Genomic DNA, 27,603 nt, shown 5'->3' with positions numbered 1-27,603 from the left:
TACATTTTGAATATATATATATATATATTAACTTAAGGTAACCTATTAAAATATTAATTGCCTTTAAGAATAGAATAGTATTGAGATAGAATTTTTTCACACATGTTAATGTCTTCTTGATCAGTCCATTGAACTACAAAGTCACCTTTTTGATAGTGATATTGATCTTGCTTCTTCGAATCTTCCGATAAATCTAAACTGTATGCTAACGAATTAATTGACCTTGCCGAAATAATTGTTGATTTGCTTAAAAAGAAGGGATGCCATTGCAAAATATGCGTCAAAGCAGAATCAGGACCATACTGGAAGTTTTGGTATAATAAGTAAAGTTTATCTCCCCAAAACTCTATTATTGATCTTCCAATAACATCATTTTTGATGAAGAAAGAGCTTGAATCAATCATGAGCTCATTTTGCGTCACTATTAGTTTGACCGATCCTGGCTGCAGATTTTTATATGTCTTAATCGCACCATCTGGAGGTATGATAGGCTGCTCTCTCTTCATTGCAGGGTCCAAAGCTTCAGGAGATAGGAGGTACTGCTCAAGGTCAATTTGAAGATTCATAATAAGCGCATCTTGTTCGATGTACCAAAACCATTTAGCCTCTGGGAAAGCAAACATTGCTGCTCTAAGACAATAAAGTCTTACCCATTTGGCCTTCTCTTTCACATGTAAGTAGCTGAAAGAATGCAAGATTGGTAAAAATTCTTGATACCAGCGCACATAAACACCATAATTTTGAGCATGCCCATAATCCACTCTATTCTGAACGATTTTTGTCAAACCTTCTAGAGAATACTTCTCAAAATCTACAGCCGTTACAATAACAACATCTGGGTAATTTTTAGTTGACTTTGGCTTATAAACCAATTTATCTTGATTTTTAAAGGTATTTTTAACCCTCGCAATATCTGAAAGAGCGTTCTCTTCGTCTTCTTTAATCCTTTGTCTAATTGGATCAGGGTCATCTTCAATGTTCAAGGATTGGATGAAACTTTTCTCTATTTCAGGAAAATTTGCGTCTCTAATCCTGTTTTCTTTGACTAATTTTTTTGGCGTAAGCTGTTTCAAAAGAGGTGCATGCTCGATCGGTGGAAATAAATACTTTGAAGATGATTCGATGACATAGGGGCTAGTCAAGGGATGAGACGCTGGATAGTTATGTGTTGCTGTGCTTGTCCATTGTTTGTAGTAACCTATTGGATTCAAAAAATAAAATATCAAAATCATACAGACTAGAATATATGGTACCAAATGCTTTCGATAACCATTCATTCTATTAACTGAAGCTGGAAGTGGCAAAAATCCAGAAGATTTCCCATACTTGGGTCTGAAAGTTCGTATATGATTACCTCGAAGCATCAGTTATTTAACTAGTCTATAAAATTTCCCCTGTCGTCTCACATCAATATAATGTTTTGAATCAACCATTTTTTATCTCTGTCAAATTTGAATTTGTGTAATTTCTATTGATGATAAACATCCTATTACTTACGAATGAGAATTTAATAATTAAATAAAGAAAAATGCCTATTTGTTTGTTTCCTTATTGATTCTGTCTTCAATGACCTGTAATGCAACTTGTCTTCTCCTTTCAGCGACCGAATTTGCCACACTTTTCTGCGATTGACTGGCTTGTTCCAGTCGCCTTTGGGTTCTTAAATTGCTCTGCTCAATTATATCGTCATTGAAAGGAGTGACTATACCAAGGAAAACAGATAAATCATATGTTTTTTCGAATAAACCAGACAAGTAAGGTTTAAGGATATTTGGGAAAAATTCAACTAGTCTAAATGTATCCGAAGCATCACCTCTAATAAAAGAAGAGTTTGAGTTGTCCCCATTTGCAGTAGTAATAGGAAGTAATGGGTCAGACCAAAAGGCTTGATAAAATCTCAAGTAGTTGAAGGCAATCAAAGTACTATTAATTGCAGGAACTGCTGGATATATTGAGCGACTTATCAAAAGTGACCAGCAAGAAACGAGACCAATCAAAATAAATGGTAATTGTTTCACCCTGAAGTTTAATAGCCCTTTAAATAATATAATATTATGCTCTGGAATCAACTGCTTTAAAGACACCAAGAATCCAAAGTAATATGAAATACCTCCTCCCAATGGTCGATCCATTCCCTTTACATCGCCGCGTATTAAGTTAAACACGATGGTAATTAAAACCGTGAGTAGGTTGCTTATTGTACCTACTATGAAAACAAATTTCAAGACTTCTTTATACCCCCAAAACTTTTCTAGATATCTTGAAGAAACCAACAACACATAAAATGATGGAATAAATGAGAATATGGTAGACTCCGCAAAAATTGACGTGGCTAATACCCACGGGTAATATATAGTAAACCTGGGCACTAGCTGTAGAAAGGAGACATTTATCTCTTTAAATTTAAGAGTTGTACCATCCTCTTTCACCTCTTGATTCCTATATTTATTAAATCGTATAAGGAAAATAAGCAACAGAACTGAAGTTACCATTGAAAGCAAAATCTTCGTTGACTTGGGCAACGAGTGAGCTTTAAATAGAATTGCCATCTTCACTACTTATGATTGATTATTTAATATCTTAAAACGGTTGTCATCAAAGTTTAAGTGCTATGGCCGAATAATTCGATATATTAATGTAAGTGCGGGAAATCACCAGATCTCAATTTTACATTTTCCGATCATATAAATAATCTAGAATTTTCAAGTAAACAAAATATATGTATAAGACTCTTAAGAAATACTAAGAAAAATTTACGACTAACTAGGACGATTTATGGACGGGAAATGCCATCTTGATTCGAAGTAAATAACAATTTCTTTCCTTCTTTAGGACCTATTGATTGACCAAAAAGTTTAAGCCTTTGTAGAGTAAGAAGATGTCTTTGGATCTTTGGTAGTGTAGTATGTCCAAGTGTAACTCTTAGGTCTGTTCTTACCAGTGTCATTGTTATCAACGTGTCTAGGTTGGAATAAACCTGAGAATGGACCTGTAAGTGTTGATCCTAAAGACTTTGGCACCTTGGAACCGGCAACTGCAGGGGCTGCAATAATAATAACGAATAAAACTAAAACTGCGAAGTATAATGTACAGTATTTTCTGACCATTCTCTTTCTCAATCTAGCTTGCTTCAAGGAATAGATTGGTGGTCTGATTAATCTCGAGGGCTTCAACCAGAATAACATAGTTGAGTGCCATCTATCAACAAGTGGAATACACAAGATTGGTAACTGACAGAACAAGATCAAATGAGCTAAGATGAAATCACCTGCGAAGTGTGACATCTCAATAATCTTAGCACAGAATTCACGAGAAGGCTGAGTGAAAGCCATCCATCCCATACCAGTTCCGTACCATTTACCTGTCCAGAAAGCAGTATTTGATTGAGAATTCTTGAACTCTCTTGTTAAGAAACACATCGTCATAAATTTGAATAACAATCTTTGGATATATATCATAGTGGCGACACCTAACAACATCCTTGCAAACACGAAACCTTCCAAAACCCACATGACAATGAAAAATACTAAATGAATGACAACTGCAAATCCATGAGCTACACCTGCGATAACAGCACCAGTCTTCTTGCAACACAATCCCAACATAGGACCAGCACAACAAGCCATACCGACACAAACAGCCAACACACCCATGTCAATGACGACAGGACCTAACGAGCAAATGATCACTCTTAAAGTTGAGTTAACTTTAATAGGGGCAGTACTACCGTCAACTGAATAGGAATTTTTGGTGACACCAGTTTGAGCGTTAATGAATGTATATGCAACGAAAAGACCAGCGGTGTAAATGAGGGTTGGCAAAAAGTCGGCAAAGAACATATTGGATCTATGAGCCCTAGAAGTATCTTTGACATTCTTTTCAGAAATGTCACCTGTCAACTTACGTTTGAAACCAGTGAAACGAGACCTTGACATCCTAATTTGGCCAATCCAAGAGCTCTTGTGCCATTTAGCATTACCTCTTGACAACCATCTAATAAATTCTCTGTAATCAATGAAAAAGTCCTGCCATGAGAATTGATGAGGATTGAAAATAAAAGGTGAAAACACCAACGAAGATAATGAAGCCCAGAACCACAATAATGGTGCTTGCCAGTGAGAGACGGACCCGAAAAGTAATATTAACATCATTCTTGCTCCCATGTAAATAGACTCATCGGCAAAACGAGAGTACGTAATGGAAAATGGGATTCTTGAAGTAGCAAAACCTCTACCAGTGAAAATATATCTAGCTCCACCAACAGTTAAATCGGTAAAAAGTGAAGATGAGTATATTTGAGCGACAAAGACTTCAAACATGGGAGATAACGAAATGATATGACGGATAAATCTTGAAAATGCTTTCCAAAGACCTCTTTCGATCAATTCTTGTACCACTAATGGGATAAAGGAAATGAAGAAAACAATGAAAATAGATAAAGTATAACGTCTGATCCAATCAACAGCTGGAGAAATATTGTAACAACCGTATGGGAAAAGCACATCAGTAACCGGAATATTTTTATCATATGAGCATATTATAGATTCATGAGCCAAAGAATTCAAGTTTGCCAAGACCAAAATAAAAACTTGCAAAGACAATTGAATGAAGATATTGTTGATATGGAAACCAGGATGACCGTAATAGAAGGATAAGAAACGATCCAATGGTAACTGAGTAGACAAATAATAGTATTCTCTGGACAACATTTGTTCACCCATACCAGCTCCAATTTTTGTAGTAAAATTCAAAATAGAACCGAAACCTAAATCTCTTCCTTTACCACATTGGTAGTATTCACAGTGCTTGATTCTACCTCCTCTTAATAGAGCATTCATACCAGCATAGATATCCTCGTTCAAATGCAAACCTTTTTGAGCCTTTGAGACACCTCCTCTAGTCAACATGTATGTAGCATTCAAGAAATCAGGATGACCATAATGTAACTTACCACCAATTTGAGCTAAGGTCCTGGCGAACAAAGTACCAAAAGTCTGTTCCTTACCTGCAGCAACATCACCAAGGACACCTGAATTCTCGGAAAAAATGTACTCTCTAGCACCCAAGATCGCAACGGGTGCCTTGTAGTCGCTCTTATCGAGCTTCAAATCAGGTGCGTAAGGATTGACGTGTTCAACATTAAGTTCTTCGAACTCTGCTAAAACGGATCTAATCTTCAAACACTCCTCCAAGTAATTATCCTGGTTAGCATCAATCAATTGAATGTATTCACCTCTATGGAAAATGATAGCATGATTTTGATTATCTGACTTACCATCACCCAATATAGGATTACCAGATAACTGAACTCTAAATTTAGGACGACGTCTTCCATTTTCAAGCATCTCGCAATGACCGTCGATCAAAGCTGAGTAAACACGAGGTTCTTCATCTTCATTTAAAGCTGGTTCCTCATCCAAGTATGCAATTTGCAAATCTGGGTAGGCACGTAACAAAAATTCGGCGTTTTCCATTTCATCGTCTCTAAACTTTGCCATTCTCTGCATAGAAACAACAAATCTGAACTTTCTTCTGGCCATTTTTTCTAAAGCCAACTCTAAGCCTTCCGGATCACCTCCAAAGTATTGAACTAATTCGGGATTTTCAACACGATACAACAACTTAATTGCTCTAGCATAATTCATGAAACCTGAAACAGTTCTGTACAATGTTTGAGATCTCAATGAAGCCCAAATTCTAGTTCTTAAAGTATATTCAGGAGATGCAGACTTAAAACCGATACAGTAGAATGGCAAATCGTCAATCTTAGATTTCAATCCATCTTCAGAAACTTTCTCAGGGTCGTCCCCACTCTCATATGCTGCAGTTTCCTCTGCTAAAATTTTAGTGTCCTTCACGAAACATTCCCATTCGACTGGATGTAACTGTTTCAAGTATTCCAACAAAGTAACTCTTGAAAATTGATCTTCTTCTCTGATGATTTCTCTCAAAGAAAGCAAAATCGTTTCAGAATAGTGAGGAGTCAAGACAGTAAAGGTAGGCATATTATCGACAGGCAAAGGCTCCAATATAGGAGTAGCTAAGGATTGTGCGAAGAAAGAGATTCTTCTTTCTGCTTCAGAATTTCTAGGGAAGAACTCGGTATCAAAATTGTTATCGTCCTGACTTACAAAGAAGGTTGGAGCTCTGAGAGTCCTCTTTCCTTCAATTTCAGAAGGGACTTGATGATATAATAATTTCTGCACATGATCAATGGCCAATAAGTGTTCCCTGTACATGGAAATAACAATAGCATTCCAAATTTGAGAAATCAAAACCTTTGGCTTGTATTTTATCTCCATTTCGGATGTAGCCAAGATCTTGGAATAGATCCTCTTAGGCAATCTTGTGAAAATATTTCTCCACGGGGTTAAGATAGAAATACCCAAGTAAAAGGAACGTCCAATGGAGAAGATACAGTTACAGATAATGTACCACATGTAAGTATCCAAGAAGAACAATAACAAATCGACAAGGTACATCAAACCCAAGGTGATTTTAGCTTGTTGTCTGCATAATCTAACACCAAACCAAACCTCACCAACACATCTCATCGTCATAGTAGACAAATTTCTGATGGGATCTCTTATAGACAAAGCCAAAAAGAAATAAGATTCGATCAACTTAGCCAAAAAGACCAAAAACCAAAGCAAATATGACAACCACATGTCTAAACCTCTTAACTTGTAGAAGTTAGCTGTGAAAGTCTGAGATGAGAAGTACTTTCTTGATCTCTTGTTCATGTAAGAAGTAAACAAGCCACCCAAAGGCATCACTGCAAAGAAAACTAAAGTAGCAATAGCAATGAAAAATCCAACGATTGAGACTACGTGAGCAGCTTTCGAGACTGTTTGCAATCCAGCCCAATAGAAAGTAAAAACCACAGGAATCAAATTGAGAATTAAGATAAGTATCAAGAATACTAATCTCCGCGACAAGTGTTGAGCTCCAGCCCATTCTCTTGGAACAAACAACCACTCACAAACAGTAGCACATATTTCGATAAATGAAGCAAGGATACCACCAATGGCTGCTGCTGCCCATCTTGAGGATGCAGTAGGTTGACGGTTAGATGTTTGTGTGTAATGCTTGGTGTATAAAGTCGGAGAATTATAAGATGTGTACATCCAGTAAACTGTTCCATGAATAATCCAAATTCTGTTGAAATTGGTGACAAAATGCAACCAAGTTCTGATCTCCTTATAAGTCTTGAAAAACACATTTGGCCATTCGACTTCACCTAATCTTAAGTAACGTTCTTCTTGAGGAACATCAACTAGTCTAGTACCATCCTCAAAAATAATTCTTGAAATACCCTCTGGATACCAGAATAATTGATTAACGTCATCATAACCCACAACTTTATTATGATCTTTTTCTCTCTTAACAAATCTACCATCGTAGATTTCATACACTTGAGATCTTAAAAATCTATAAATTGGGGTTATGACTCTATTCAAGAAATCACCCTCAGGAACAGGTTCCTGCCTTTGTTGACATTGGGGGGATAATAAATAATCCAAACCAGTCTTGTAAATGTAACACAAGCACTCAGAAGTAAAACGAACTTGATTAGCTTCACCCCAGAATAATAAGTAAAGAGCGATATCTCTAACTCTTTCCTCGGGCGACAATGCATTCATCTTAGCCTTCCATCTTATCTCTGCAGCATCCATAGAATAGTCTCCTTCTAACTCGTTAGCGATAGCGTCCATATCTTCTCCATGTTCTTCAACTGCTTTTCTGGCCTTTCTAGATTTCTTGCTTGCTTTTCTTGCTTTTTTACCTATTTTACCTAAGTTCATGTTGCTAAACCCAATTGAATCGTCCAAATCCTGTTGCGATGCAAAAAACCATCTTTTATAATTAGCATTCTCACCTCCAATGTAATCTGCGTGTAAGCTTAATAATGCTTGAGCAGGAGACATACGAGATGCTCGAGAGTCTAATAAGGTCATGAAATGATCGAACATATTTCTCATGGAGTCTCTTTGAAAACCAAATTTGTTAGTCAAATCAATAAAAATATCCTCGATATGCTCGATCTTGACAGGAGCCTGAGGGTCAGCAGACCAAGCAGGATATGGTAAGCTTGATGATAATTGGAACTGTGTTGGATCATAACTACCTTGTCCACCATAAATTGGAGTTGAGGCTCCCGATGACCTCGGCCCCCCATAGCTCATCTGAGATGGCGTATATTGAGTTCCATATTGATCATAACCAGGAGTACCCGGGGTCTGACCACCATAGCTGAAGTCAGAGAAAGCTTCCGGGTCAGCATTATAGCTTCCCATAGACTGTTGGTGCATCTGTTGATCCACAGGCATACCATACTGTTGATCATTGTAACCATCGTAGTCATAGTTTTGTTGTTGATACTGAGCATTAGGATCATAATATCCCTGCTGGTTCATATCGTAAGGTTGTTGCTGATAATAGCCATCATGATCACCAGCAAGATGTTCCTGTTGATTAGGATCATAATAGTTGTGATTATTATCGTACGACATCTAAAATTTATCGTTAGTATTCTATTCAGATCAAGATGATCCAACACTCTTGTTCTTATAAACCTGGCACATTAAACTTGTCCCTTTCAAATGGGATGGAATTTGGACAAATCGGGATAGAAAAAGAAAAAAGTATGTCGAGGCACACATAGAGTAATCCGGTATCCCTTAACAGAACAGCAACAGACTAGGTAACATTTGAGATACTCTAAGACACATAAAGTAACTCAACATATTAACCAGTTGAGCTGAACCTACTGCTTCTGATAACTCAAGTTTCCGCTTACCCTATCTTAAGTATTCCATAGTAATTGCAACCCGGGATCAAATCAAAAATTATGTACTGCGAACCTGATATGAAACCGCGCCCACAATAAGTACTCATATTAAGGATTAACATTATGATTCCGGCTTCGTTTCTATAAGTCCTTGATCATTAGAGTAATCATTATTCTTCGATTATGTTCTCCATCTCTTTCTCCCCTGAGCTTTTTATTCGTGCCAGTTTGTGCCAGATCATTGAATCAAGGATCATGCAAGTACAAAGTACTAAAAGAAAACACATACAGTGAAAATCGTTTCTTCTTAACACCAGAGACAACAAACTGATTCCAAAAAGAGTCACTTGGTAGGTCTCAAGAACGAAACGACAACTTACACTTTGAAGTTTACTTGAATCAAAAGAAAAGAAGCAGAAAAAAAAAATTGTTTTAAATTAATTTTAGAAAAGGACGTACCAGGGAGCAGCGCCAAAGCTCGAAGTCCTGCTGCGCTTTTTTGACGTAGCAAAAAATTTCGCGTCGTGATTGGAATTCAAAATTCCGGTCAACAAAGGTGCAAAGGCGTGCAGGTAGAGTTTTCCTGCCCGAATGGAAGGTCTCCTTACTTATGCACCGTGGCGACACCCTAGAAACAGGAAGACACGAATGTATGTACTTTGCTTAGCGCGTTGGGTCCTAGTAAAATTACTGATGATCCAGACACTACATCTGGACTGAACAGTTGACCCATGCCATTTCGATAGTGAGAAACAACAAAACACTACCGTATTCACTATAAAGTTCGGAGGTCGCAATTCGCAGTTCGCCTGGCCGCCTCGCTGTTGTTTTGACAGTCGCCTCCGAACCAATGCTCATATTACACTAGGATAAAATAAGCAGAAAATAGCTATGCAGGGCAGTTTAAAGGGATTCGGCAATTGAATTAAAGTTAATAATTCTTCAGATCTTTAAAGACTTGCTTTGAGGGTATGCAGAGCCAGCCATCTTCCCAACAGTAGGGCTGTTGGCAACTAAGACATAGCATGGCGCAGATTTGATGGTTACGATCGAAAATGTTCAGGCACACAACTCACAATTTCCGGTCGAGGCTATCACACTTCCCGATTGGGAATGGTACAAAAGATCTGCTTCTATATATATCTTTATATGTCTATACATAATTAATTACAAGAAGCAGAAGGAAATAATATTTCTTAGTCAGACCAACCGAGTTGACTTAATTCTTTTCTGATATCGCCCTCCTTGTTAATTTTGCTGACCTGAGTATCCTCTAAAGGCTCTCCATTTGCTTGTTTCATTTTGAGGGTCTCTATTGCTCTAAGCTTTTTCAATAATGATCTGATCTTCTTCTCTTCGATAGATGCGACTCCACCTACAACAGTCCCACCCGTAGTACTATCTTTTGATCCCGAGAGGGACACATTTGACAGAGATGGTGAAGCTTGTTCAGTTTGATTCGATTCTTCGTGCGACGACTGTGGAGAAGTATCATCTGATTGATGCAGCTTTTTAGCTTCTCTTTTCTTTCTGTTTTTAGCTGCAGCCTTGCTTTCCTTCGTTGGAGCTGGTGCAGCTCCTGGGACTACTCTGGCTCTTCCAGATGATGGATTTATGCCATTGGCTGAGCCATTACCACCAATCAAGTTAGTTTGCATTTCCTTTTGATATAAAGATGTTCTAGTAGAAGAGCCAGCAGTACCTCTAGCATGGGGAGGCCTATAAGCGCCTGCGGGTTTCTTTGCTGCTGATGATTGCAATCCCTGTTTCCTAGCTTCATATTCCTTTGCGGAAGCTTGAGCCTCAGGTGCTTCTTCCAATTGCTTTAATGGAGGAAATTGATCAATACCTTGAGGTTTCCAACCGATCGAATATAATTCTGGATACTCCTTGTAATAAATCAATTTTCCACTTGCATGCCAGATTTTGCATCCATTATCTACCCGAAGCCGTGGTGACGTCGTGGCAGTCAAAATAAATCGACCACAAGGCGACCACTCGCAAACTGAAGTATTTGAGGCTTCAAATGTTGTTATCTTAGTGAACTTTTTTTGACGGTCGTAGACATCTACAGTACCTTGGAGATTACCAAATCCTGCCACAAGAATAAATCTAGCGTGAGGTGAATACAAGATTGTGTTTCTTGGAGCAGTAGGTAATGTATGTATGGCATTACCTCTAGAATCGAAAAACGTTGTTTCTGCCGGCATGTATCCGTATATGACAGCAAATTCTCTTGCAGAAGGAGACCAAGTGATATCGTGAATTGGCCCTTCTTTTCTTAAATCAATCCTTGAATCATAAGATCCTGCAATACCTAATAAATACAAGTTTGTTTCCCCGTAGTAAGATTGATTTGTAGTATCGTGATCTGTTGATGCTAATGCTAATAATGCTGTACCCAAGGAATTCCACTTTAGCTGACATCTTTCGGCCTTGAAAAAATTTTTAGAGCAAATTGGTTGATTGAAGTTTGGTACATTATAAATCAATACGCTTGCAGGCTTTCCGCTTTTTTCTGGTATAAAAATAGCCACCGAAGGATTTAATCCAGGTGAAATTTGAAAATTTTGAAAAGTCTGTTTACTATCGCCCGACTTGAAAACATGGTTTGGATGATGAACATTTATTTCTTCCAATGATTCATTGATATCAAAGAAATGAATTTCTTTGGAATTATGTCCAATTGCAAAAATTTTTTCATCTTGAGTAAACTGTGGTTTCCAACCATTTTGATGTTTGTTTGGCCACTCAACAATAACTTTATTCAAAGCAAGATTATAGATCTTCAAGTTTTTGTTCCAAGTGCCATTTTCTTTATTCAATAAAACTGGTTTACACCACATACATAAATAGCTGCCTTTGGGCGAAAAGAATATATCATAGACATCCTTTTCTGGAATAGTAACTAATTGCTCTGCTTTACCGTTGACGTCTAAAATTTTTACTTCAGTAGGCTGCGTATAAGCAAAATATCTTCCATTAGGGGAATACAAGGCTGATCGACACTCCTCTGTTGCCCTAGGCTCTGGTGTTATATTCTCGTAACTATGTATTAAGTCTACCGTTCTAGGTTGACGGCCTAATTGATTGTTAGTATAATGGCTCCTCTAGAACAAATTTTCAGATCATTGGCAACGCGATGAAGCCAAACTTTTGAACATAAAACATACAAAAAAACTCGGTTGTTGCAGACATTTCAAGAAAGCTAGATCTATCTAGATATAGTATATTATTTTAAAATTGCCCGATCTATCAACAACAAAGTAGAAAAATCTAGTGAAAACACTTGGATAATTCGATCAGAGCTTTTTGTTGACGCTTGAAAATGCTTGAAAGTTTCGGTTCTGGACAAAAGAAAAAAATTCATCACGTGGTTTAAATGCTTTATATTAAAAGGTTCATATGTTTAAATTCTATAGAATTTGCCTATTAATGGGAGGTAAATTGCCATCTTTTCATTCTCGACAGTCTTCCGAAGAATAGTTTTGTTTGTATATATTGAATCTGGAGGCCCTTTGTTTCTTTTGTAAATAACTACTTTATCAGGAAAACGACTCTCATTGAATATTTTTCTTCATAATTTCTATTGGGACATGTCTTATTGAAACCCACCCCTCTCCCTATCGTCGCCTTGGAAATATTCCTAAATTCAGAGCACAAATTCGTCTAGCACTTCAGAAACATTTCTTTTGCATTTTCACTGCTTGGGAACACTGATAATCCAGGTTCTATTTATGGTATTTTACCAGTCATCCAGATAGTATTATTTCGTTCCATATTTATTGGTATGCTCCCTAAACATGAAGTTTCCTCAGCCTTGAGTGTACCGAAGTTTTTTGTGGTACTATAGACATAGGTGCCTCTTCAACAAGATCCTCAATATATGAATTGCCTTAGTAGACATTCTATTCCAATAATCAGGAAAATAGGTTTTGGAGAGACCAACTCAAGATGAGTATTTTCAATTCACTGTTCATCTTAGGCCATTGACAAGCACGCCGCAGTAATTACGTTTTTCTAAAATATTTTCGAATGCTCTCAATCAAGTATAAATATTAAGAAACACTTTGCTGGAAGTGTCCATCACAGACGGAGGTCGAATCATAGTCTTTTTGAAATCACATATTGTAAAAGGTGATATCTTTACTCTCTTTGCCCGAGAAGTACTCATGTATACTCACTCACCTCCGTGTAAGGATGGTGATTGAAATCTTATCTTTTCGCTTTTGATTTTTGATCGTTGTCATACTGTCTCTTTGCTGCATATAGACCACACATAATATTATCTCAGGGTATTTACAAAGGCTAGCTCCGAACGTTATCTTAGCCACTGGTATTTGGCCTCTTCATATATAGTATAGTATAGAGGATATGAAATTGAGCCTGAGGACCATGCTCCATACAAATGCAAATTGATTTCAACCATATTTCATTCATTCATTCCTTCCTTCTATATAAATGCCATTTTGCGATTTATTCGCAACCTGTTGGTAAATCTGTAACATTTTCAATAAATTTACTCTTTGAGTACATCTTTCATAAATATTAGCTAGGCGTCTTGTTGCAACTTCTTTAGGTTCATAGCTAGCTTTGTTTTAATACGAATAAAACAAAAGTCACTTTACTTCTCCAAAATTAAAGTGTCCCGTTTCATTAGCATGATTACTAGCACCCATTTCTCCTACAAGAACCTTATAGCAATCCAAACATCTCACTCTAAATTTTGTAGTATTAGTAGAATAGTTCTTCAGTTGAAGTAACGCGCATAGCTCCTTAGCGCCTGAAATTATATTCTCTCGTTCACTTGATGCTATTAACCACTTAGTCTCATCCTTGGCTTTATGAAAGCTATCATTCGAAAGCTCGCTGTTAAGAGCCAAGAGATCGTAATGAATTCCACTGTAAATTAAAATTATGAACATATTTGGTTCATTATTTTCATTCTCGAATTTAATGATGTTTCCCAGTTCAATATCAAGGCAGTCAATTCTTATATTTAGTTCGGAAGCAAGGATCCCTAGCTCTATAGCCCCACCCCATGAGTTCTTCTTTTCAATCCAAGTACTATACTCCTCTGGCGACTTACCCAATACTATCTCGTTATACACATCAGGGTTCTTCTTTATATAGTTTCCCACAATTGTTCTAAAATACTTCGGTGGCAGAATTCCATCTTCTTTATACGATTCCAGACCATTCAAGGCATACGCTAAAGCATTGAACATACAAGAGTTATCATCGGGAACATTACGAAGAATTAAATACTTTTTCAAATCACTCAAATATACCGTTGGTATATCTAGACTTTGGTTGGTGCGTGAACCATTGGCACTAGACTTTCCCACATCATCACTCTGTCCTGTTATGTGAAACTCCACGATCAACTGCTCGCCGTTTCTTATCCCGTGGTCTCCTATTGACATTGTGGAAGCTGATAAATCTATCGAAACAGGTGGAAACCCTCTTTTAATATTCGCCACTTCTAGTTGTGAATTCTGATTTAAACTAGATGGCTCTGAGATGAGTTCTAAGAAAGAACCCAAGTCGGCCATCTCATCAACGGAATCTACTATTCTGCTCCCATACTTAGATTTGACTCTTAACTTCATGATTATATGATACTTCAATCTTTACTGCTATGATACCAATCGTTAAATAAGTTGGCAAGTTACACAAAACTATTCATAGGATGGTACTTTATTAATGCCATTTTAACGTTACCTTTTGTATAATCCGTGTTATATGCTTAATTAACTAAAGAAGTGAATGCTAAATAATTTGCACTGATGAGAATATTGTCAAAGATATGTCTTTTTACTTGCAAACTTGATATCAATACTCATTGTGCCATCTCAACTTGACCAGAAGGGTTATCATTTTGATCCACAATAGACATGTCGTCTATTTGTCCTTCCTTTTCAATTTGGGCTGCTGGAGCACCAATAATAATTTCGTCTAGATCTCTATTTGCTTGGTTTTTGAGTTTGTCGAACTCCTGGGCATTGCTTGCCTTATAATCCTCAAGTTTTTTGTAGTTTTCAACAGATTCAGCAAATCGCTCCATATTAATGCCCGAAGCAGCCTCTGCTTCTAAATTAGTATATGGTTTCAGCCTCAAGTCTTTTACTCTTCTCTTGTGTACCTTTCCTGCGGTATGGCGATTTAAAGCTAACTGATTTTCAAAGTATCTAGCACATTCAATGCAGTAGTACTGCCCAAGTCCAGGCTTATTTTCATCCAAAGGTTGATTTTTCAACTTCCAGATGGACTCCTTTGTCGCTAAATCACCATAAATCAAATCAAGATCTCTAGTTCTTCTTTTAGTCTTATATCTTTTAACGCTATATCTTCCCATTTTCGAGCGAACTTGGTTATCTGTACCTTAAAAGTGTTTTAGTTTCTTTATAATCACTCCTTGATTTTAGGGCCCATCGTTATTCTTTGTAGGCTACATGATGAGCTGAGAACATTTTTTTGGCCTGCACATACGTAGTTGGACTGTGTTATAATTTCAACCACTAGCGATTAAATCACGAAGCCTTGACGCAGACGATTCGGTTAAAGGGAAGTTATATCACGAAGCAAGATTGTCCAGAATTTGTGAAGGTATCTCAGCAAGCTTCTACTTAAAAATTCAGTTCCTGCTAACTAATGGGTTACCAAGCTATTCTAAAACTAATGTGCAAGAATTGGGAAAATTGAAGATCAGGTGATAACACTTTATGAAAAATTAACAAGTCACGATGTCACCTGATCTGAATGTGACCTAGCAGAAAACAGAACCTGTGTATACGTTGACCGGTTTTGTGTAGTAAAAAAAATATTCGCTTTCGTTCTGACCAAAATTTTCCTCACATAAAGGATTTTCAAGCCTATAGCTACTTTTAATTGTTAAAGGTATTATAGTAAATTAAGGTATGTGATTTCTTGCAACTAGTTGCATTACGTGGTATCAGTTCAAAAAGTATCTCAAGGTGATCTCACTGTACATCTGTGGCAGGTTTTTGTGTGGGTTAAAGACGTCCAGTGTGGGTGATTTCGATTTGTAATCATCATGCAAAATTTTAATGATGGCAATACAATTCCTTTGGGACTATAAATTTGGTTAGCTTCCATGTTTTTTTGATTAAGTAAGGTTACTAACAAGTTATAGACAAAATGGCTAGAAGACCAGCTAGATGTTACAGATACTGTAAGAACAAACCATTTCCAAAATCTAGATACAACAGAGCTGTGCCAGATGCCAAGATCAGAATTTATGATTTAGGTAGAAAGAAGGCTGCTGTTGATGAATTCCCATTGTGTGTCCACTTGGTCTCTAATGAGTTAGAACAATTGTCATCCGAAGCTTTGGAAGCTGCTCGTATCTGTGCAAACAAATATATCACCAAGATCTCTGGTAGAGATTCTTTCCACTTGAGAGTCAGAGTTCACCCATTCCACGTCTTGCGTATTAACAAGATGTTGTCATGTGCAGGTGCTGATAGATTGCAACAAGGTATGAGAGGTGCTTGGGGTAAGCCTCATGGTTTGGCTGCTAGAGTTTCTATCGGCCAAATTATCATGTCTGCTAGAACCAAGGACTCTAACAAGGATGTCATTATTGAAGGTTTGAGAAGAGCAAGATATAAGTTCCCTGGTCAGCAAAGAATCATTATTTCCAAGAAATGGGGTTTCACACCTTTGGATAGAGAGGAATACATTGCTAAGAAGACTAACGGTGAAGTCAAGGATGATGGTGCCTACGTCAAGTTCTTGAGCAAGAAGGGTCCTTTAGAAGAAAACTTGAGACAATTTCCTGATTACCAGTATGAAGCTTAAATGCTTTAACGGGTAGTTCGACATTTTCTTTGTATGTTTTTATAAAAAAAAGATTTAATTTAAAGTATCCTCCTTATATCGATGTCTTTTAGCAGACTTTCTAGTTGTAGGCCAAATCGCTTTAGATGCTTTTCTATATAAACGCTCTATTTGTCGGAACACGAGGAACGGAATTTAACTTTGCGCTGGCAAAATCAAGCTACGCGCTGTCATTATTTATATGCGCTGGCCGGTGTGTTGTCCAAAATAAATTTAATGCTTCCACGTATTTATAGACACCATTCCCAATACTAGTTAGTTGATTATAATTTCTTGTTAATTGCGTAATAACAGAAGATGTCATCATTTCCAGAGAAAGAAAACCCAAAAGTATTAGTCTTATTTGACGTTGATGGCACTTTGACACCTGCCAGGTTAAGTATTTCAGATGAAATGGAGGAAACTTTAAAAAAATTAAAGAAAAAGGTTGTTATTGGGTTCGTCGGTGGATCGGACTTCAACAAGCAAATTGAGCAATTAGGTCCTAATATTTTGACTGATTTTGATTATTGCTTTTCAGAAAACGGCTTGACTGCTTATAAAAAAGGAAAAGAACTCGCTTCTCAATCATTTATTGGATGGATTGGAGAAGAGAAATATAATAAATTGGTAAAGTTTATTTTAAGGTATTTGTCTGATATTGATCTTCCCTTTAGAAGAGGCACGTTTGTTGAGTTCAGAAACGGTATGATTAACGTTTCTCCAGTCGGTAGAAATGCTTCCACAAAAGAAAGAAATGAATATGAGAAGTACGACAAGGAGCACAAAGTAAGAGAGAAAATGGTTGATGCTTTAAGAAAAGAATTTCCCGACTACTCATTAACTTTTTCGATCGGAGGGCAGATCTCTTTTGATGTCTTCCCTACTGGTTGGGATAAAACCTATTGTTTGCAACACGTTGAAGGAGAAGGGTTCTCAGAAATACATTTTTTTGGTGATAAATCTTACAAGGGAGGTAACGATTACGAGATTTACAACGACAAGAGAACTATCGGACATGCTGTCAACTCTCCAGAAGATACAATTAGAATCTTGAATGAAATTTTCAAGTTGAATTAAGAATTATAATCGTTTGTTCTGTAGCTTTTTTGATTTTTATAATTTCATTTTAATATATACAGAAAACTTTATTTCAGTTTGTAAAATATTGCTGACCTATTCTCTCCAGCAACTATAACTTGTTCAATTCTTCCATTGGGGAGGATACAACCGTCAAGTAACTGCAACCTATTAGTAACAGGGTCATCAATCTTCTTTGCTAATTTCTTCTTCGATTTGAAATCCCAACTTTCTAAATCTTCGGGTTCCACTAACGTCGGCAATGGACTGGGTTTACTACTTTTAGCGGTCTTTCCATTTCCCAATTGGCCGAATTCGTTATCACCAAATGCTAAGACGTCCTTCTTGTCCCCTAAATTATTTAAGGTGATAAACACATGATTGTTTCCTACACTCACATCTCTGATACCAATGTGTTCGACTGATTGTTCTCTTTCATTGTATTCTGTCAAATTAAGCAACGACTTCAAGACATTTGGACTCGGACAAACATGTAAAAATCGGTTAATACCGAGCTGCCCTTTCAATCCATTACCGAAACTTAGCAATACAGTCTCTGAATCCGAAGAAGACTTATCTGAGGGAATCACTTGGGCTTCTACGTAAGATGTTTCATTCAGTGCAAAGACATTCTTTACATCGATTATATGAGACTTCAAGGGTACCGCATTCTTTATCACTTGAATCATGTCATCTTTATTTAATGCAATTTTTGGAAAAGGCTGACAATCAATCTTATAACCAACTTCATATCCACACTCTCCGAATGAATTTCTTCCCCAAGTCCAAATATTGCCCTCTTTATCTGCAACTATATTGTGATTCCTTCCACAAGCAATGCTTTTAATCATTCGACGTCTGAGACTCTTCGAACCGTTTTCGCTTATCAATTCATAGTTCAATAATTGTAGCTCAATTGGTATATTAGTAGGCATTTCTAAATCAACTGGATAAAATTTTGGAATACCGTACTGACCGTAATTTGAAGATTCTTGAGAAGTTTTCATTACGAAAACCTTACTCTTCTTATCAAGCATGAGCAAATGATTTTCACCACAGGAAATGTCAGTTATTTGATTCTCACGCTCAATTTTGTTAAAGAAAGATTCTTTTGAATAACCTAGCCAACTCCTATATTTCAAGGGTTCGAAATACGATACCTTTTTATCACCACGGGGGAAGTAAATAATATCTCCCCCATTAGTTAATAAGTATACGAAATCTGTGCTGATTTGACATTTTTCAATTTTGTAAGGTAGTTTTAACTCCTTTGGTACATCATGGAAATATTCATGGACCTTTCCTTTCTCATCAACAGCGAGCAAGTAGTCACCCGCAATTACGACGTCTTTTATTAGCATCCCATTGAAATAGCTCACTCTCTTAGGCAATTTGCTATCTTTACCAAACAAATATAAACCAGAAACTTCGGTCGATGATTCAAGATTTTTTACAAAGTCAGAATCTAGCTGTGTGGACAATTTTTTGATTAAAAACTCAGTGCCCTTCGTATGTTTCTGCGAATTATCGCTAACCTTAGAGTCGTCCAAATCGTACTTGAACTTATGGAGCGCTCTACTTTTGATTGACTCATAATTGATGATTACCTGATGGGCAGCAACAATAGATATCAACGCAAGAGCTCCAATACCAATTCCCTTGAGTCTCTCAAAGGTTTCGTACCACTTTTTATTCTTTTCTCTATTCTTCTGGTATTCATGGTGTACAATATGCATTTGTTGCTTATAATCCGCAGATCCTGGTTTTAAATCAATTAGCCTAGGATCATTTTCGATGATACGATTTATATCTTCTTGATCCGGATTTTCAAACTTTGCAATTTTTTCATGTATCTCTGATGTATCTAGTTGGCCTGCCTTCAGCAGATCGAATTTCTCATTAGTATTATCGATGGAGCTATCTTCAATCCCAAAGATATACTGTTTCTTGTGTTTATTGAAGTCATCGATAGATCTATATTTCTTGTCGTTGCTATAGAATCTTTGAAAACTTCCCGAAAAGTTAGAAATCGGAATAGCATTCCTTGTTTTAACAGATGCTACGAGCTTAAACCACCTTATGGTACTCATTTTAGTTAGCATTCTTTTTCTTATGGAATAAAATAACTTTGTGTAGCAATCCTTTCAATATATTATGAGTGTCATACAAAAATTTAGTGGTAACAACTTGATATCTTTACAAGAATCAAAAATGCATTATATAATCCCCTTTTCTATACTAAAGATTACTTCAAGGTCTTCATGTGCTATGAGAGTGAGACATTCAAGTTCACTAACTAAATTTGATACTAAGAAATTCGTACAATCTTTGGAATCCCAGGGAGGATTCACTCAGAAACAGGCTGAAACGGCTGTCAAGATAGTTAATATGGCTATTAATGATGGAATATCATCTATAACAAACAACCTCGTAACTAAGGAAACCTTGTCATCAATAGCATATCAACAAAAGGTAGATTTTGCAAAGCTAAAAGGAGAACTTCAAACGATGGATAAGTCTGAATTTACGAATTTAAAGAAAGAACAAGAAAAGCTCAGAACTGATCTCACGAATCTAAAAAATAGGCTCAAAGAAGAAATAACAAAGAGCCAAGCTGGCGTACGATTGGATTTAAATTTGGAGAAAGGGAGGATTAGGGAAGAAAGTTCAAAGCATGAGCTGAAAATTGAAGATACGTATACAAGGATAGATGAAGAAATAGCAAATATGCAGATGCAGATTAAATCTGTCAAAACTCAAGTTACTCAGTGGTTAATCGGTGTGTCGTCTGGTACGTTTGCGCTTATGTTAGCATTCGTCAGGTTTTTCGGCTAATTTTATAAATGTTGAAGGTAGTCAAAGAATACAAATATAGAAATGTTACTGCTACTGAGTTTCCTGTTCTGATATTTTATCTTGAAACCAATTAAGTTGATAGAAGATGTATTGTAGTAATAATAAAGATTAGCATCTATAGTAACAATAATGGTTTTTATTTTGTGTAATATACGGCGGAATTTTGCTATTATTATGATGTCTTAAAAGTAAACAGAACACTGTGTCTTCCAAATGTTGTTACGTGATGAATTCGTTGTATAACCATGGCATTAAGCAACAGCAACTTATAACGAAGGATTTATCGCAATTTGAGAAGAATTTATCCACTTCCCCCTTGTCATTGCAAGGATCTATTACTACATCGTTAACAGCATTCAAGAGAACTGTGAAAGAATTTAGTGACTTAGTGGAGCAGAGTAAAAGAGATGAGAACAATGGGAAGCAAGAAATAAGAGCGGCCAAATTCAATCAGGACTTAATTGATTTCACAGAAAAATTTGAATCATTAAAGAGACAAAGAGATGCATTGGTTCACACTTCCAATAGACAAGAATTAATGGGCCGTCGACACCATAGTAGCCAAAATGATAATAGCATTGCATCTGATAATCCATTTGATCAACAGCAAAGTCAAGAACAGGCTCAGCAATATATGTCGTATGAAGAAGGGCTTTATAATGAAAAGCAATCGCTCTCGCGAGGGACTCAGCAACTCGATCATATCTTAGAGATGGGTCAACAAGCATTCGAGGATATAGTAGATCAGAACGAAACATTACGGAGGCTCCAAGTACGATTTGAAGAAAGTTTGGTAACATTGGGTGTTAGTCAAAGTACAATTAGGTCTATTGAAAAAAGAGCAAAGCAAGATAGATGGCTCTTTTGGGGTGGAATTCTATTAATGTTCACCTGCTTTTGGTTTATATTAAAGCTATTCCGTTAGTTTAATTAATTTATTGCACTGAAGTAGTCATAGACCATCATTTAGAGTTCATAAGAAAGAAGAGAAGTGTACCCAAAAATGAATTTTCATGGTAAATTGCTGATTTTGAAGACAGATTCGGGTATAGGCATATAGGCATACAATTAGACTAGCCCCTTAATATATTCAAGTACTTATGCAATCGTATACTAAGACAATCGAATGGGTTTCGGAGCTTCAAATCAATCTAAGCTATTAAGAAACTTCCGGCATTTGAAGCTGCTACGAGGAATGCCGGCGCCAAATTTTTAACTTAGCTTGGAGAGATCATCATTATTACATGGTATGCATCACATGAGTCAAGGTACTAGGAACTCTCTCCTCCCCGTAACTCTCACTCCTAGTATTCATTTTTCAAAGCCTTGCGCTCGTTCTTTACCTTGCTTGCCCCACCATTCACCATTCAAATAAAGGATTGTCTCTATGTGGTGATCTAGTTGGCTCCCCCACAACTTACCCGTAACTATGCGTTTCTTGAGCTTTTTTCCGCAAGACGTCACACTTGAGCCCCCCTTAAAAAATGATTTTGAATCTCATGCTCCCAAAGTCTCGCCTTGACCTAGGTTTAATCACTTAAGTTTTCTCAGTTCTTGGAAGTTCCCCCCACAATAAGCCTACTCTCTTATATCTACCGTATACCTAAATAGGGACTGTTCGCTTCAGTACGTTAAACAATTAAGAGAAAAGTAGAAAATAAGATCTATTCAAATTACCCGATTAGGAATTTTGATGAGAAAACTGTTCCTAAGATGAACAGTTGCAAATTTCTCAATAGCCCGAATAGGAAAAGAAGCAGTATGATGCTCATGTGTCAACATATATGGCGTGCCATATATGATAAAGGTAGTTTCTTATAAGAGCAGAATTACTCGCCAAAGACTTTTCTTTTGAAACATCAAGCTAATTAAAGCATAAGAACTTAAGAGATCCTTTCCTTAACATTTATTTCGATTCTGATCGATTTATTCAAAAGAAGCGAAATACTAGGCAAGAAAATTTTAATTCCAAAATTTTACACCATTCAAAAACGATACTCTAGTCAGGCGCTAGGTCGGGCTCTAGTTTTAAAAAGACTTTAGAATTCAGTTCCTTCAAAAGTTGTTTTGTTATTAGGTTTATTTATCTCAACACTTTAATTCTTCTTTCCAATAATGAGAATATTAAATACTTTAATGCCCTGGGCTATAGCTGGCAGTATAGTTTCGGCCAGTGAACTTGAAGGATCACGTAATTTCAAGAGAAATGTACAGTACGTGACGCAAGTTACTACAGTTAATATGGATTTAGCGGCCTTTTTGGAAGGCTTGATAGGAACACCTACTTCGAGCACTACAGAAGTTGTTCCCTCCACTTTCAGTACAACGAGCACCACGGAAGCTGCTACAGAAGCTGTCAGTACCTCAAGCCCTAGCACTACCAAAACATCTGAGAATTTGAGATCATTTTGGGCTCAGTTGCTTGGCTGGGGAAGTGATGATGGGGGATCGTCTAGCAGCAGCCTTACTACGACGAGTTTAACTGCATCGAGCGCCGCTACTGGGGCTGGTTCAGATACCACAGAAGCCACAGATATAGCCTATACAACTTCAATTACATCAGCGTCGATTCCCAATGCATATACTACTACGTCAGATACAGAAACTTCTACTGGTTCCTCAGGTTCAACTCCCAGTAGTTCGGGATCGAGCTCCGGAGCTAGCATTTATGTTCCCAATTCTGCAGGTATCACCTACTCCCCTTATACAGAAAGTGGTTCCTGCAAAACAGCCAGTGAAGTCAAGAGTGATATGGAAAAATTATCTGGCGTTGGAATGATTAGGCTCTATAGCGTGGATTGCTCCGGTATAAACAACGTTTTGGCGGCTCTACCATCTGGCGCTAAACTTTTCTTAGGAGTGTGGAATATTGATTATAATGATCTCACGACTGATTTACAAACAATGAAAGAAGCCGTAGAGTCCTCTTCTGAGGGTTGGGATGCTGTTCACACCATATCAATAGGAAACGAGAGAGTTAATTCTGGCTTATCTTCAGTTTCGGAAGTAGTCACAGCTGTTCAAAATGCGAGGAAGTGGCTCAAGGCAAATGCAGCTGATTTTTCAGGGAAAGTAGTGACTGTCGATACACTTGTCGCTGTCATGGACAACACCGATTTATGTGACGCTTCAGATTATTTAACGGTGAACTGCCATCCTTATTGGGATGGTAGTGTGTTACCTTCAAATTCTGGAACTTGGCTTGAACAGCAAATTTCAGATTTGAAGAGCACTTGCAATAACGGTAAAGAAATTTTCATTACTGAGACCGGCTGGCCAACTGAGGGGCAAACAAATGGAAAATGTGTCCCATCGGAAGCAAATCAATTGGCTGCAATAAAAGATATCGTAAGCAAGGTTGGTGATCAAACTTTACTTTTCACTATGTATAATGACTACTGGAAAGACCCAGGTGACATGGACGTTGAGCAATATTGGGGTATTTTTGGTAATCCTAGCGCATAAGTGATATAGTACCGATATTATAGTTGGAAAGCAGTACTCAATGATGTATATACCCTAAATTAATAATTTAACAATAGCGATTCAAAACAGTGTAGCTCAATCCTTCAGAAAAACACCATATTATATGCAGGATTTGAAATGAACGTCAAACTGAATTATGGATGAAAATAACATACGATTTCACACTGTTTTTAGAGAACAAATCAAATTAAATTAAATAATGTCTTCAGATAGAGAGCGCAAAAAACTATCCACAAGATTAAATGCCTTGTTTGAGGGAATATATGAGTTGACTGATGGAAGTGGTCAAAAGATTAGTGAAACGTTTCAAAGATTACCTTTACGAACAGGTACTGACTACTACAAAATAGTATTAAACCCTGTTTCCCTTCATGGAATAGGCAGAACTATAAAAAAATCTGGGTTCGACAATGCGCAAGACTTTATTAATCAGTTGGCCCAGATCACCTGGAATGCGAGGTTGTATAATGTCAAAGGATCTAAAATATACAATGAGGCTTTAATTTTAGACCACTACATTACAGATAAGGTTATCCCTAAATTGCAAAACGACAAGGCTATTGTTAATCATCAATATCTTTATTATCCTGATTTAGGTCCATTACCTGAGGAAGACCGACCCATTCAGGAAAACGGATTTGAAGAAGAAGAAGAAGAAGAGGATGATTATGATGATTATTCATCTAGAACAACAAATCCTGCTCCTACGGATCATCACTACAAGGCACTAATGGCTAATAATTTGCTAACGAATAGGTTACGTGATAATTCAACGTCCCCGTTTCAGGCAAAACAGCATTTAGAGACAGGGATTAGGAGAGGTCGTCCTCCGATTATTGATAAGCCTTTTGAAACTCGTATAAAGTTGATTTTAAAGCAAATGAAGAAGTTACGTGATCCAAACAACCCCAGTCACCCATTAACGACACATTTCGATAGATTGCCGGATCAAAGGGTACTTCCTAATTATTATCATGTAGTTGCAAATCCTATCAGTTTAAATGAGATCCGAGCAAAGGTAAGAACAAGAAAATACTCGAACGTCAATCTTTTTTTAGCTGACTTGAGCTTGATGTTTCAAAACACTAAGTTGTATTACTCTAATGACCAATATTCAGAGGTTTTGAGAGATTGCTTAACATTTGAAAGTGAAACGAACCATATCATTGAGCAAGAGTTAAAAAGAAGCGAGAAAGATTTATTGGTTTCAAATACTTCTGGAAATGATGGAATAATTAGAATTCCGTTAGACTCAATAGAAGTTAATGGATACTCGTATCGAATTGGAGATTGGGTTTTAATTAATAATGCGAATGAACCAAGCAAACCAACGGTTGGTCAGATTTTCCGCTTGTGGTCGACCGAAGATGGAACTAAGTATACGAATGTATGTTGGTATTATCGCCCAGAGCAAACATGCCATAAATTTGATCGCTTATTTTTCATTAATGAGGTGTGTAAAACTGGGCAATATCGTGATCATTTAGCTTCCGAAATAGTGGGGCCATGTTATGTCATATTTTTGACGCGATATCAAAAGGGAGATCTTCCTGAAGGAGTAATCGCAGAAGGTTGTCCTTGGTTCATATGCGAGTTCAGGTATAATGAAAACAGTCATATATTCAACCGTATTAGGACTTGGAAAGCATGTTTGCCAGACGAGATTAGAGATAAATCGGAGCAGCCTTTAGTTCCATTATCGGAGCCACGTAAGCTAATCAAGTATGAATCCCCAATCAAAGATCTCTTACCAGCAGGAGCTGACATTAATATGCCTATCCCTGAGCCAACTCCAGGACCCAATGCGAATAGCCCACCAATTGTGGGACTGGTGTATTTGAGACCTCCCAGTGAAGAGGATGAATTGGGTCAATACATCTCGAGTCCTAATGTTACCGCTAGCCCTGAGAATGACGATAGAGTCAATAATCGTAGAGCATTTTTGTTTACTCCGGTACTGCAACTAAAATTTGGCGGGGGTCTGAACATGTCCTATTCCATAATGAACTCAAGTAATCCTGATATTGAGGATAAGTCATATAATTCTAGCGTGACAAGATACAGACAGCTCTTGCAACAACAGCAGCAACAGGTTCAACATTACCAGCAATCAAGGCAACATACTCCTTCTGTGAAAAGAGCTCACACCCCTACCTCGGGTGGCGCTATAATGTCTCAAACTGGTGCCTCTTATCATACATCTACATCTGCATATTCCACTTTAATCAATGGAGGTGTGCTTTCCTACACCTTAGCAGATGAGGATAATAAGTTGAGTGAAATTAGTGATGGCTTCAACCTTCGAAAGAGAAGGTTGGAGGATTCAGAAGAGATAAATGAACTCGTTTGGTACAGAGCTCCACCTCTACTAGTGAACAACAGAGTAGTTTCGGATGGTAGCATTATTTTAGGTCACTCTGCTCAATACGTTGCTTGGAAATTAAAGAATCTGAGTACATAGATTTTATATTAGTAAATATAATATGTTTCATCTCGCATAAAATTTTAGTGAAATATTTAATAAATATGTTAATTCCACCCAGAAATGAGCAAGAATTTAGTTGAATTCCAAGATCACTTGAAGAATTCTAAAAGAATAGTTGCCTTGGTGGGAGCTGGATTATCAACTTCTTCTGGATTGCCAATTTTTAGAGGATCACAAGGGCTATGGAAGAACTTCAATATGATTGATTTGGCCACACCCGATGCATTTTATATAGACCCAGGCTTAGTTTGGCAGTTTTATTCATGGAGAAGAATTAATGCATTAAAGGCAAAGCCAAATAAGGGCCATTTGTCTTTAGCCAGACTATCAAAACTAAAAAATATTGACTTTATTACAATTACTCAAAATACTGATGGGCTACTGACAAGAGCTGGCCATAGGAAGGATAAATTGTACGAGATTCACGGTTCACTATTTGACCTCAGATGTACAAGTTTTTTGTGCAACTTCGTTGACCATGATAACTTTAAGCATCCTTTAACAGCTGCTTTGTCTGATACAGAATTTGAATACGATAGAAGCAGAAAACGAAACTTAGAAGAGGATACAGATAATTTGTCTCCTCAAATAGCGCCTGTCAAGCAGATTTTAGACAAGGATCTCCCACAGTGTCCTGTTTGTAAAGATGGTTCTCTACTACGTCCAGGCGTTGTTTGGTTCGGGGAATCCTTATCATTGACTACGCTAGATAAAATCGATAATTTCATAGAGCTGGACGAAGGAGTAGACTTGATAATGGTGATAGGAACCAGTGGCACTGTGTATCCTGCCAATAGTTATGTCGACAGAGTTCGACTTAAAGGAGGAAAAGTTGCGATATTCAATACTGATATTGAGCCCGAAGTTTTGGAGGGTAATGTGAAAGACACATGGGGCTTCAAAGGAGATGCTGCAGAATTACTACCGATGGCTTTAAGTCCTCTAATAGGTGAAATATAGCGGTTTGATCTACACGAAAGTTGCATAATGCATATATGATAAGGGTGTATAAGCATCTTTCGACTTTAATTATATTATAACGATATCAGTCAGTTCAATTTCA

At 37.2% G+C, this 27,603-nt stretch overlaps 14 protein-coding genes across 14 annotated transcripts; 7 read left to right on the top strand and 7 right to left on the bottom strand.

Moving 5' to 3' along the window:
* Positions 1-53: 53 nt before the first annotated feature.
* MNN11 (alpha-1,6-mannosyltransferase) lies at positions 54-1,364 on the bottom strand (the record flags this gene model as incomplete). The annotated part of the gene is made up of 1 exon (XM_062955454.1): positions 54-1,364. The coding sequence occupies one exon, from the start codon at positions 1,362-1,364 to the stop codon at positions 54-56; it is 1,311 nt and encodes a 436-aa protein (XP_062806908.1).
* Positions 1,365-1,532: 168 nt separating this feature from the next.
* Positions 1,533-2,549, bottom strand: PRCAT00000052001 (uncharacterized protein; the record flags this gene model as incomplete). The annotated part of the gene is made up of 1 exon (XM_062955343.1): positions 1,533-2,549. One exon carries the CDS (start codon positions 2,547-2,549, stop codon positions 1,533-1,535), a length of 1,017 nt encoding a protein of 338 aa, XP_062806907.1.
* A 306-nt stretch (positions 2,550-2,855) lies between these two features.
* On the bottom strand, positions 2,856-8,513 carry GSC1 (1,3-beta-glucan synthase; the record flags this gene model as incomplete). The annotated part of the gene is made up of 1 exon (XM_062955232.1): positions 2,856-8,513. One exon carries the CDS (start codon positions 8,511-8,513, stop codon positions 2,856-2,858), a length of 5,658 nt encoding a protein of 1,885 aa, XP_062806906.1.
* Positions 8,514-9,987: 1,474 nt separating this feature from the next.
* Positions 9,988-11,637, bottom strand: PRCAT00000050001 (uncharacterized protein; the record flags this gene model as incomplete). Its single annotated transcript, XM_062955120.1, has 1 exon — positions 9,988-11,637. One exon carries the CDS (start codon positions 11,635-11,637, stop codon positions 9,988-9,990), a length of 1,650 nt encoding a protein of 549 aa, XP_062806905.1.
* A 1,773-nt stretch (positions 11,638-13,410) lies between these two features.
* PRCAT00000048001 (ubiquitin-specific protease) lies at positions 13,411-14,403 on the bottom strand (the record flags this gene model as incomplete). The annotated part of the gene is made up of 1 exon (XM_062955009.1): positions 13,411-14,403. The coding sequence occupies one exon, from the start codon at positions 14,401-14,403 to the stop codon at positions 13,411-13,413; it is 993 nt and encodes a 330-aa protein (XP_062806904.1).
* Positions 14,404-14,633: 230 nt separating this feature from the next.
* Positions 14,634-15,149, bottom strand: PRCAT00000047001 (uncharacterized protein; the record flags this gene model as incomplete). Its single annotated transcript, XM_062954898.1, has 1 exon — positions 14,634-15,149. One exon carries the CDS (start codon positions 15,147-15,149, stop codon positions 14,634-14,636), a length of 516 nt encoding a protein of 171 aa, XP_062806903.1.
* An 803-nt stretch (positions 15,150-15,952) lies between these two features.
* Positions 15,953-16,615, top strand: RPL10 (60S ribosomal protein uL16; the record flags this gene model as incomplete). Its single annotated transcript, XM_062954787.1, has 1 exon — positions 15,953-16,615. The coding sequence occupies one exon, from the start codon at positions 15,953-15,955 to the stop codon at positions 16,613-16,615; it is 663 nt and encodes a 220-aa protein (XP_062806902.1).
* A 336-nt stretch (positions 16,616-16,951) lies between these two features.
* On the top strand, positions 16,952-17,713 carry PMM1 (phosphomannomutase; the record flags this gene model as incomplete). Its single annotated transcript, XM_062954676.1, has 1 exon — positions 16,952-17,713. One exon carries the CDS (start codon positions 16,952-16,954, stop codon positions 17,711-17,713), a length of 762 nt encoding a protein of 253 aa, XP_062806901.1.
* A 68-nt stretch (positions 17,714-17,781) lies between these two features.
* PRCAT00000044001 (uncharacterized protein) lies at positions 17,782-19,815 on the bottom strand (the record flags this gene model as incomplete). The annotated part of the gene is made up of 1 exon (XM_062954565.1): positions 17,782-19,815. The coding sequence occupies one exon, from the start codon at positions 19,813-19,815 to the stop codon at positions 17,782-17,784; it is 2,034 nt and encodes a 677-aa protein (XP_062806900.1).
* A 52-nt stretch (positions 19,816-19,867) lies between these two features.
* On the top strand, positions 19,868-20,548 carry PRCAT00000043001 (uncharacterized protein; the record flags this gene model as incomplete). Its single annotated transcript, XM_062954454.1, has 1 exon — positions 19,868-20,548. One exon carries the CDS (start codon positions 19,868-19,870, stop codon positions 20,546-20,548), a length of 681 nt encoding a protein of 226 aa, XP_062806899.1.
* A 247-nt stretch (positions 20,549-20,795) lies between these two features.
* PRCAT00000042001 (uncharacterized protein) lies at positions 20,796-21,494 on the top strand (the record flags this gene model as incomplete). The annotated part of the gene is made up of 1 exon (XM_062954343.1): positions 20,796-21,494. The coding sequence occupies one exon, from the start codon at positions 20,796-20,798 to the stop codon at positions 21,492-21,494; it is 699 nt and encodes a 232-aa protein (XP_062806898.1).
* Positions 21,495-22,684: 1,190 nt separating this feature from the next.
* On the top strand, positions 22,685-24,034 carry SCW4 (Scw4p; the record flags this gene model as incomplete). The annotated part of the gene is made up of 1 exon (XM_062954232.1): positions 22,685-24,034. The coding sequence occupies one exon, from the start codon at positions 22,685-22,687 to the stop codon at positions 24,032-24,034; it is 1,350 nt and encodes a 449-aa protein (XP_062806897.1).
* A 220-nt stretch (positions 24,035-24,254) lies between these two features.
* Positions 24,255-26,516, top strand: PRCAT00000040001 (uncharacterized protein; the record flags this gene model as incomplete). The annotated part of the gene is made up of 1 exon (XM_062954121.1): positions 24,255-26,516. The coding sequence occupies one exon, from the start codon at positions 24,255-24,257 to the stop codon at positions 26,514-26,516; it is 2,262 nt and encodes a 753-aa protein (XP_062806896.1).
* Positions 26,517-26,600: 84 nt separating this feature from the next.
* On the top strand, positions 26,601-27,500 carry PRCAT00000039001 (uncharacterized protein; the record flags this gene model as incomplete). The annotated part of the gene is made up of 1 exon (XM_062954009.1): positions 26,601-27,500. One exon carries the CDS (start codon positions 26,601-26,603, stop codon positions 27,498-27,500), a length of 900 nt encoding a protein of 299 aa, XP_062806895.1.
* Between the last annotated feature and the right edge of the window lie 103 nt (positions 27,501-27,603).

This window comes from Priceomyces carsonii (assembly GCF_900007245.1).
Source record: "Priceomyces carsonii strain CBS4050 genome assembly, scaffold: Debaryomyces_carsonii_scaffold_1, whole genome shotgun sequence".
Lineage (NCBI taxonomy): Eukaryota > Fungi > Ascomycota > Pichiomycetes > Serinales > Debaryomycetaceae > Priceomyces > Priceomyces carsonii.
This window is presented reverse-complemented; position numbering and strand designations above follow the sequence as displayed.